At 37.3% G+C, this 11,661-nt stretch overlaps 1 protein-coding gene across 1 annotated transcript in view; it reads left to right on the top strand.

The window, feature by feature from the left end:
* The window catches only part of LOC148951319 (uncharacterized), a 108,725-nt gene that overhangs the window by 69,867 nt on the left and 27,197 nt on the right, over positions 1-11,661 (top strand). The window contains exon 5 of the mRNA XM_089090805.1: positions 10,536-11,265. Within this exon, the coding sequence (XP_088946931.1) occupies positions 10,536-11,265 (730 nt within the window). The remainder of the gene's footprint in view (positions 1-10,535; positions 11,266-11,661) is intronic.

Genomic DNA, 11,661 nt, shown 5'->3' with positions numbered 1-11,661 from the left:
TGTGTGTGTGTGTGTCTAAGTTTTTGTGTGTGTAAGTTTTGGCGTGTGTGTGTAAGTTTTCGTGTGTGTGTGTGTGTGTGTTTGTTTTTGTGCATGTGTGTTTGTGTTTTTTTTGTTGATTTTTAATTTTTTGTGTTTTTTTTTGTGTGTAAGTTTTTGTGTGTTTGTGTTTATGTTTTTGCGTTTGTGTTTGAGTTTTCGTGTGTGTGTGTGTGTGTTTGTAAGTTTTGTGTGTGTGTGTGTGTGTGTGTGTGTGTAAGTTTTTGTGTGCAAATAATTTTTTGTGTGCATGTAAGTTTTCGTGTGCTTGTGTAAGTTTTTGTGTGTGTGTGTGTGTGTGTGTGTAAGTGTTTGTGTGTGTGTGTTTTTTTTTTGTGTGTAGTTTTTGAGAGTGTTATTGTTTGTTTTTGTTTTTTTGTTTGTTTGTGCGTGTGTGTGTTAGTGTTCGTGTGTGTGTGTGTAAGTTTTCGTGTGAATGTGTAAGTTTTTGTGTGTGTAAGTTTTGGCGTGTGTGTTTTAGTTTTCTTGTGTGTGTGTTTTTTTTAGTTTTGTGTGTGTTTTTGTGTGTGTGTGTTTTTGTTTTTGTTTGTCTGTTTTTTTTTTTTTTTTTGTTTCCTTTTTTTATTTTTTGTTATTGTGTGTGTAAGTTTTTGTGCGTGTGTAAGTTTTGTCGTTTGTGTTTTATTTTTATTTTTTGTTAGTGTGTATTTTTTGTGTGTGTGTGTTTGTGTGTGTAATTTTATGTGTGCATTTAAGTTCTTGTGTGCATGTATGTTTTTGTGTGCTTGTGTTTGTTTTTTTGTGTGTGTGTGTGTGTGTGTTATTTTTTGTGTTTGTATGTTTTGGAGTGTGTGTGTTAGTTTTAGTGTGTGTGTGTGTGTGTGCAAGTTTTTGTGCGTGTGTGTGTGAGTTTTTTTGTGTTAATGTTTTTGTTTGTGTGTGTTTGTGTGTGTGTGTGTGTGTGTGTGTTTGTTTTGGCGTGTGTGTGTGTAAGTGTTTGTGTGTGTAAGTTTTGTGTGCGTGTGTGTGTGTGTGTGTAATTTTTTGTGTGAATGTAAGTTTTTGTGTGAATGTAAGTGTTCGTGTGTGTTAGTTTTGGCTTGTGTGTGTAAGTTTTCGTGTGTGTGTGTGTGTGTAATTTTTTTTTATGTGTGTGTGTGTGTGTGTGTGTGTAAGTTTGTGTGTGTGTGTGTGTGTGATTTTTTTTTTTTTAATGTGTTAGTTTTTGTGTGTGTGTGTGTGTGTGTGTAAGATTTGTTTGTGTTTATTTTTTGTCGTGTTTGTGTGTGTTTTCGTGTGTGTGTGTGTGTGTGTGTAAGTTTTTTGTTTTTGTTTTTGTTTAATTTTTTGTGTGAATTTTATTTTTTGTCTGATTGTAATTTTTCGTGTGAATGTGTTATTTTGTGTGTGTGTGTGTGTGTGTAAGTTTTTGTGTGTGTGTGTGTGTTAGTTTTGGAGTGTGTGTGTAAGTTTTCTTGTTTGTGTCCGTTTTCGTGTGTGTGTGTGAGTTTTTGTGTGTGTGTGTGAGTTTTTGCGTGTGTGTAAGTTTTTGTTTGCATGTATGGTGACCGGGGGAGGACCTTTGGGGCCCAGGGAGGGCGTTTGGGGATCCGGAGACCCTTGAGGATTGAGTGGTCTTTTGGGAGCCCGGGGGACCTTTGTGGACCGGGGGGGGCCCTTGGGGGCCCGGTGGTCTTTTGGGGGGCCCTGTGGGCCTTGGGAGGTCCGGGGGGGCAGTTGGGGGCCTGGGGGACATTTGGGGACCGGTGGAGGGCATTTGGGACCCCATTGGTCCGTTGGGAGCTCGATGGGCCTTTGGGGGGCCCGGGGGTGGCCTTTATGGCACAGGGAGGGCTTTGGGGGGTCTGGTGGACCTTTGGGGACCGGGGTGGGCCTGGGGGGCGCGGGTCTGGTCTTGTTGGGGTCGGGGGGCCCTTGGGGACCCCGTTGGTCCTTGGGGAGCTCGATGGGCCTTTGGGGGGCCGGGGGGGGGCCTTTGGTGGTGTGGGGGGGCGTTGGGGGGCACGGGTGGCCGTTTGCGTGGTTGGGGCACGTTGGCGTACCGGGGGCTGCGTTCGGGTTTGGGGTGGGGGATGAGAAGCCTTTGGGGTTGGGGTAGAGGACCTCACAACACTGTTAAAATACAACTTGTGTATTATAACGACCACACTCAAAACCTCTTCCAAAATCGTTTCAAAAATCACCTTTTAAAATGTTTCTAGCTGTTTCGCCGAAATAGTTCCATAAAATAGCTAAAACAGTTTCGCCAAAATTATCCCTAAACAGAATTTTGGCATGTTCCTTTTGTTTGGCATCTCTGCGCTAATGCATTTCAAATTATTTGGAAACCTTTTCGTGCGCTAAGATCGAAATATTTGCTCGGAAACAATTTTCTTTTTAGAAACATCAAATTAATTTCCCTTTCTCGAATCAATTCTCTTTAGAACAACAAATTAATTCCCCTTTCGTGTCAATCAATCAATCATGTCATCATGTGTGATCTAACTGTTTCTCCTAGACAATTCTCTTTAGAAATGCAAAGACATTAATTAACTTGACGTCATCTGTCAGACATTAATTAACTGTTTCCCGGGAACTCGTAACATCTGGCTCGGAAACAATAACAAATACTATTTCCGGATCATAACATCTGCCTCGAACAGGAAGGAAATGTCATTAACTGTTTCCCGGAACCTCATAACATTTGTCTAGAATAACAATAACAAATACTATTTACGGATCATAACATCTGCCTCGAACAGGAAGTAAATGTCACTAGCTTTGCTTCGAACGACAACAACATCTGGCTAGAATAACAATAACAACATTGACCTTGACATTCGCTGAGAACGTGTCCAAAACAACAACAATAACATTGACCTCATTAACCAAGTGTTCTCTCTAAGGACTCTGTTCAAAACAACATTGACCTTGGCATTTTGCCTCGGAAACAATAACAACATTGACATTCGCTGAGGGCGTGCCAAAAACACACCTGGAGAAAGAGGTCATTGACCCCATTACGCAATCATTCTCCCTAATGACTCTATGCCCATATATGGAGCCCCGTCAGCATTAAAATAAATTGTAGGTGGCAGCAGGGGTGAGCGATCGGACTCAATAAGGCATCTCTACTTTCTAGTGCCCTTTTTAAGTAATTAAAAAAACTGGAAGGCAACTAGGCCCCCTCCTCCGCCCCCTTTTCTTAAAATCGTCCGATCAAAATTTCGAAAAAGTCATTTAGCAAAAAAAAAATTAATAATATGCAAACTTCGTTTTAATTATTCATTTACGGTGAGCCAAAATCAAAACCTGCATCAATTAAAAAACGTTCAGAAATTAAATAAAAAGACAAGCTTTTTTAAGTGAAGGTAAGGAGCAACATTAAAACTTAAAACGAACAGAAATTTTTCCGTACATGAAAGGGACTGTCCACTCCTCAACGCCTTGCTCTTTACGCTAAAGTTTGAATCTTTCTCGCAACTATATTTTTTAAAACAATAAAAAACTTTAGTGTTAAGAGCTAGGTGTTGAGGAAAGGACAGCACCTTTCATATACGGAATAATTTCTGTTCGTTTAAGTTTTAGTGTCGCTCCTTACTTTCAGCTAAAAAAAACTTGTTCTTTTATTTAGTTAGTGATAAAGAAAGAGTTAAATAGAGATGGGCAGAACATTTGAGATTATGCTAAACCGAGATATAGTTAGAGGAAAAGATATAGAGGAAAATGAAAAAGTTTGTGATTCCTTGTACGTGAAGTAAGTTTTGTTTTGTGAGGATGAATTAACGACAGTACTAAAAGGATTAAAAAATAATAAGGCTCCAGGTGCTGATAATGTGGTAAATGAGTTTCTTAAATTTGGTGGCTCTAAGGTTAGAAATAAGTTATTGAAGATTATGAATATGATTCTTGAAAAAGGGGAAGTACCTAGTGATTTTAGGAAAGCCCTAATTCAACCACTGTATAATAAACGTGATAAGAGCGATTGTGGTAATTATCGAAGCATTAGACTGGTCTCTGTTGGTAACAAAATTATTTAGTATACTTTTGAGATTGAGAGATGCTGTAGACCAAGTTATAAGAGAAGAACTGTGCGGTTTTAGTAAAGGTAGAGGATGTGTCGACCAAATTTTTACTCATAGGTTAATAATTGCAAAATGAATGTACTTTTAGAAGTTTTGCGAGTTCAGGGAGCTAGAATAGGTTTAAAAATTAATGTTAAGAAGACTAAGTCGCTAAGGCTAGGTATAAGTGAAGATGAAAAGGTGACGTTGAGTAACGAAAAGATTGGCTCAGGTGGACAGCTCCGCTTACCTTGGTAGCATTATTTGTAAACACGGTGGGAGCAGTGAAGCTGTTAGAAGTAGAATGCCAAAGGTAGTGTTTTTTTTCACAGTTAAAAAAAGTTTATAAGAATAGGAAGTTAAGTCTGCAAAGCGAGGTTAGAATAGTGGGAGCTACAGTGATGACAGTGGTCAAACATGGCTCTGAAGCATGGGTGCTCCGAAAAGCGGATGAAGATTTGCTAGATGTTTTCCAGAGAACTTGTCTACGGATTGTTCTGGGGACCCGGCTGACTGACCTTATTTCAAACAGTAGGCTGTACGAAAAGTTTGGTTCAATCCCGCTTTCTAGGGTTATAATGAGAGAAAGGTTGAGTAGGCTAGGGTACGTTCTGCGAATGAAGGATGACAGATTGCCGAAGATTGTCCTCTTTGGCCAACCTTCTAGGCCTTAATGGAAAGCAGGTCGTCTGCGGTTGGGGTGGGAGGATGTCATAGAGAAAGATGTAAAGGAAATGGGAACTTCCTGAGGAGGGTCGTAAAGAGGGAGGCTTTGAATAAATTGGGATGGAGGAGGAGCGTGCGTAGCTGTGCTGGGCTCAGGCGGCTTGGTGCTGTGGTGAGTTGTTAGAAGCATAATTTACAATCTTTTCGCTGCGGCTTTGAGAGGCGTTGCATCCCTTTAGAGCAAAATCACTTTTTTAAAATTATGTCAGTGCTGAGGGGGAGGGGCATTTAAAAAGTGCAAGGAGGGGAAAGACTTGTAGCCCTCAAATCACTTTTCAGCATCTTCTTCAACATACCTTGTAAGTTTCAACTTAATATCCTCAGCCGTTCCTTAGATATTGCTGATACGTCCTTTTGGCAACCAGCATGCACATAGCATGTTTTGATTGTGTTTGGTATTTCTCTCCAAAGCTGTGGAGGGTTATGTCATTCTTATATGCGTAATCACTTAGCGTTTTGATTATTTTGAACTAGATTTCAAAATTTTAATCGAATGTTTTTAAAGAAAGAGCGGCTAAAGAGGAAATGGGAGGGGTCTAGCAGCACTTCGATCACTTTAAAACATCCCTTTAAACATGTCCTAAATTTTTCAACTTATTACTCTCAAGCGTTCCTAAGATTGCAGGTCCATCTTTTGATAAAATGAATGAGCATTGTGTCTTTTGATTTAGTATAAGTTACCCCTCGACATTCTCCAAAGTTTCACCTTAATATCCTTCGCTTTTTTAGATGCACCTAGGATAAAAACTTCCCCCTGTTCCTAATGATAAATCCTGCATGAAAACAATGGACGAGTTACATAATTTACAATCCTTACCCTGAGCTGCGGGGGCACGGTATCCCTGGAGGCACAGCTATTAGACCTTTTGACTAGTTTGAACAAAATGGCAATTACAAAATTTCCACCATTGTTGAAAAGATGGGGCACATAAAAAGAAAATAAAGGGGGGCTGGTTACCCTCCAATCTCTCTTCAATAGCCCCTCAGAATGCCTTGAAAGTTTCAACCTAATAATTTCAGCCGTTCCTTAGATATTCCTGATATTCCCTTTTCATAACCAGCAAGGACAAAGTGTGTTTTGATTGTGTTTGACACCCCCTTCAACATTTTCTTGAAGTTTCACCTTAATTTTTGAACATTTTTTTTGGAGATCCAGGATCAAACCTGCCCTCTTTTTTTAATAAAAAAATCCTTATACGTTAGCAATGGGCAACTTGCATAAATTACAGTCCTTGTAATATATCAGTCCCTGCTGAGGGGGAGGGGGTGAATCCCCGAGACATACTTATTAAATCTTCGGACTATTTTGGAAGAAATGTTCATTTCAAAATTTGATTTTATGCATCCGGGGGAAAAAGGTGGGGGGGGGGGGAGGGTTGAGGGATGGTTGCCATCCAATCACTTTTGATTCTTGAAAAGGGCACTGGAAGTTCTAATTTCAAATCGAGTTTGCCCCCCTCAGAAGTTTAAATGACCACCCTTTCCATGAAAACCTTATATGTTAATAATGAGCAACTTGCATAACTTACAGCATTTGAATCTTCAGTGGGTAATATTACTTCAAATAAGCAAATTCAAACGTATGAGTTTCTGAATGTCAACAAAAAGTGTCTCATTGACTATACAAGGAAACAAAATAAAAATGAAGTGCCACTTCAGAGTAGGAAAGGTGATACTGATCCTTCATTTCAAGATCAATATGCTGTAAATATAAGTGGTCTATCCCTGACAGTTGTTTTGGATGACAAGCATTATATATAAAAGAAGAAAAAGACAGTCATCTCATCACTTTTCCTGCAATGAAGTATATTTTCACTCTTATTGTGTCTCTTAGTACAGTCAATGAAATTCTTTTCACTGAGATTATGAAACTCAATAGTCAACGATATTCTTTTTGCCGAGATTATGAATATTCAACTGAGTCATAACTCCCTGTAACCGCCAAATAAACGTCTGCAGGTTTAAAAACAAAATGCCTATTTTCTTCAAAATGATGGCCAAGGAACCATATTCTCTTGTTATTCCAAGGCTTAAAACGTGAACCTGATTCCTCCTCCCAACGCAATTCAAACCCACGACGACACCATTCTCTTATACATGAGCTAAAAGTTCGTGTACGTTTTTTTTTTTTTTAATTAGGCCAAGATTTATGATTTTCCCATTGTTCACACTTATCGTACTAGCAGTGGGAGCATAAGAATCTTTTGGTATGTGAGTCACAAACTTCATCAACACACAAATTACAGTCCTTTGCTTAAATTGATTATCCTCTATAGTAGAGTGCTAAGTTATATTTTGCTTGGGGCCCTAGGAATTACCATGCTATTTGCTTGAGGCCATAGGGACAACGTTCTATAGAGGTCATAGGAGCCACTGAAATATATAAAGTTGAATGAACTTTGTATAGGCCATCCCTTAGGGCACTTTTTACCTTTCAATGAGATTTGCTTGCGGCCATAGGAATTACCATGCTATTTGCTTGAGACCATAGGAACCACGTTCTATAAAGGTCCTAGGAGCCACTGAAATGTATTAAGTTGAATGAACTTTATCTAGGCCATCCTTTAGGGCACTTTTCACCTTTCCAAGAGATTTGCTTGAGGCCCTAGGAATTACCATGCTATTTGCTTGCAGGTATAGGAATTACCATGCTATTTGCTTGAAGCTATAGAAAAACATTTCTATAGAAGCTCTACACCTTTTCAAAGAGAGTGAGTATCTTCTCACATGGCCTTCCAATGTTATTTTATGGGACCTCTACACGTGATTAAACACGTTTTGAAACTACATGCTATTTGCTTACCTTTCCTTGGTACCTTTCCAAATGAGTGGGGATTCCCCTTGCAAAAGCGATACATTTTTTTGGACAACTGCCTTAACTCGAGAGTAGTTTGATTAAGAATGTAACATGTCTAGAATTGATGCCAATATGCTGTTGAATCATTTACCAAAAAAATAACTCTATTTACAAAAAAAAGGGTTTAGCATTTGCGAATTGAACTCTATTGGACTATGCAAACGATCTTATCTATACGCAAATTGGACCATACAAACGATCTTATTTGAATAATAGGGAAAAAAACAGAGCTAGATAGTATTTGCGAATTGGATTGTATGAAGGTGGAGAAAAAAAAGAATTAAACTGAATAGCAGTTAAGGTAACCCCGAAGGGCTTGTTAATTCATACCTTATTTATTATAAATTTGTAACAACATAAATCAATGAAAATTGTTAAAGATGATAGAATGACATTGCGAGTTGACCTAGCTCTACCTCTCCGATGTGTTCGGGACGAGGAGTCTTCTTTGTATTTCTCCTCAACTTGATTTAAAATTTTGCCATCATAAGTGAGTGGTCAGATCATACATCAGCACCTCTATATGATCGTACATCAAGGAGGTTTGGGTGCCACTTACGGCTAACCAAACAATGGTCGATTTGATTTTTAGTTAAACCATCAGGAGGGTTCAAGAATATTTGTGGATGTCAAGATGAGAAAATAAGCTCCCACCACCAATTAAATCATTGGCTGCTGCAAAATCAACGAGCAATTCACCATTCTCATTTCGGTCCCCAAGCCCATGGTTTCCTAGTACTTTGGGTAATAATCCCGGTGCATTAGGTTCTTATTTTTGGTGTCAAACATGGTATAATTAGAGATGTCTGACGATAATCACCAGACAACGAAATGAGTGATCCACATCCACTGAAGAACTGTCCATTTGCCCTCAATTTTTGCTGTCTACGATCAAGCACCATCAAAACTATTTTTTGAGCCATGTTGCATTCGTTCCGCGTCGTAAGCTCACATGGTTGGAGAACCTTACCCATTTTGGAAGCTTTCTTGATATCGGATTTTGACGTCTCTGTTTTAGTTTATGTTTTTTGGATTTTTATAGCCTAATTTGGATTCTCTCTCCCTAGAATATTTGATTTTTTTTTGTGCATTGGTTTCTCCTGTGTAGGGACTATATTATGTTAAATTTTCAACTTAATTGGAGACAAAAATTGCCGAATATTAAAACACCCTCCAAGGGACACATTCCACCAACCTCTCCTCACAACGCAGATTTAAGTTCCCATGAGCCGAAGAATATTGCTCCAAAAAATTCAGGTCTTCTAAGAGCTTCTTCTAAGAAGAAGCTCTAGTCTAACTACAAGACATTCTCCGGAGATTGAGAACCTGTAGCTCAATATTAACTTTAAAGCTGGTCCAAAACAGAGCCAGAAGCTTGCAGTACTGGTCCCCTAGATCTTAGAACAAAATAAGTTGGGTTGGGCTGTTTACAAAAAGGTGGAAATGGCTTTATAGTACAAGTCAGTAGAAAAAGTGGCTCTAGTGATTTATCAGTATTTGTACTCAACGAATTTTAGACACCATGGATACATAAGTAGGTTCAACCTAGTAAAGAGCAACTAATTTTTCTAAGTGACAAGAAAGTTTCTAAGGGACAACTTCAAAGTTTGAACTTCAGTTTGTTTTCCATTTTATTCAAACCTGTTTTTTTTTTTGTCAAACAGTTCGTGATAACGAACTGTAAGTAAGGAGTGATGCGGCTCAATAGTAATCGATATATATATATATATATATATATATATACATATATATATATATATATATATATATATATATATATATATATATATATATATATATATATATATATATATATATATATATATATATATATATATATATATATATATATATATATATATATATATATATATATATATATATATATAATATATATATATATATATATATATATATATATATATATATATATATATATATATATATATATATATATATATATATATATATATATATATATATATATATATATATATATATATATATATATATAATTTTTACGTATGGTATAATTCAGGACAGAATTAGATGGACCCCCATTAAAATCATAGCTTGAGCTAGAACTCTCCAAAAATGGTCCCTTGAGCCACTCTTCGCACATTTGAGTTTTTCAAAATTTGAGTATTCTGATTTTGGAAATATTTATGATACGTTGTGCCTTTTTCGCCTTTCCCCCCTGATTTATATTAGTTTTCTGAATCAAACATTTCTATGTTTCAAAATATATGACCTAGTGGCTAGTGATGAAGGAGACCTAACACCTAGGTTTTTCCCTATGTCCTTCTGAGTTGTTTTCTAATATTCATTTTGTTTTCAAAATCACGAATCCCAGAAATTCTTGTTCTCCTTATTGTTGATAAGTACACTGGCGGATCCAGGGGGCCAGGAGAATCCTGGCCCCCCAAGATTTTTTTTAGCACCCTCTTTCCCTGTTTTTTCTTTTTTATTCTTTTTTCTAGAAGAAATTTGTCAGTTTGATCAATTATTGGCACCATTGTCATATCCCCCCCCAAGATTTGGCGCCCTTGTCACACTGGGTCTCCCCCAAGATTTTCCTCTAAATCCTCCCCTAGATAAGTATCATGCAGTTCTATATTACTGAAAAGGAGAACTTCTGATGTTGAGTTTTTTATTTTGGGCTCCAGAGTCTAAATTGTAGACAGTTAATGGAATGTCAATATTCACAACAAGGATTTTCAATTTGTAATCAAGTTTATCTCTGGGAGCACCTCTGACGAAGATCTTTCTGTAGTAAAACTAAATGAAAGATAGCATTTAATGTAAGCTTTATTCTTCTTTAAATTTCTGTGTCAATATATGATACAAAACTCTCTTTATTAAATTAGTTTAAACAATATTTTTTTTAGGTGAAAGAATACGAGCTTAGCGAAGTGTTTCATCATTCTTCTTCTCACAACGAAGTTCTAAAAATGGACCAAATTTCCTACCACTACGAAGATGAATCGTCTCAAAAGGAAAAAGAGCTTGTTTTCATAAGAAAAGACTTTCCGGAAAGATCTCGAATTCCTGACCAAATAGAAAAGAAGCCTTTAGTTTTAGAAAGCATGGAGAGAACAGAAATAATTACATCTACAGTCGTTACGACACCTGTTATCACTAAGGCATCTTTAAAGTCAGGTCCACGACCTCGGTTCCCTGGGTCACGTCCCAGTGCCGCAGGGAAATCTCTTTTAAATCTTCCATCATTTGTCAGACCAAATCCAGTCCTTGTTCCTTATGTAGAAAAGCCGCCAAAGAAACCTAAATTTCACGATCAGGACAATAGTTTTAGTAGATTTCTTCAAGTGACGGAAAGACCTTCCACCACTAGTTGGTTTCCTGAGAGAGAAAGTCCACTTTTAATTGACATTGATTTAGAGCCAGGATTGAACTATCCAACTAGAAATCAAACCGAAACCAAAATTGGGAACGAATTTACTGATAATAACATTTCTATGTCAGAAAAACTCGACAAAGGCACCAATTTGAAAGCAGCATATCCGAAAGCAGCCAACTCTGTTGACTCTCTCCTGAAAGATTATAAGAAACATCGAAAAAATAGGAAACACAATAAAAAGAAGAAACAGAAGAAAAGGCGTAAGTATTTCCACTTGTTTCATTTGTTCTCTTTTTACTTATATATATATATTTCTAAAATGGGTGTTTGGAAGTATTACTCTAACTTATTTTAAACCATACACAGGTCAAACATCCGACCAAATGTAACATAATTTAATGGAAAACAATATGTTTCAAATACAGACAGTGATTTCATATGTAAAGGATAAGAATGTAACGTAACTTGAAAAAGGCAAGTCAAATGAAGTTGTGGAAAATTTGTAAAACTAACAGTTTTTCGTGTCAATTCTTATTTTAACAAGGTTGTATAGATTGTTTTCCATATTAGATCCATTAAAATATCAGCCGTTAATGAATCCCTTACGGACAGCTTACGGCGTTAGATGGCTATAGCAAGTGCTTTTGGCCGAAATT

The sequence above is a fragment of the Artemia sp. Qi Xiang Cuo genome, chromosome 6, assembly GCF_049724085.1.
Source record: "Artemia sp. Qi Xiang Cuo chromosome 6, ASM4972408v1, whole genome shotgun sequence".
NCBI lineage: Eukaryota > Metazoa > Arthropoda > Branchiopoda > Anostraca > Artemiidae > Artemia > Artemia sp. Qi Xiang Cuo.
Note: the sequence above shows the minus strand (reverse complement) of the source record. Positions and strands in the feature narration are given on the sequence as shown.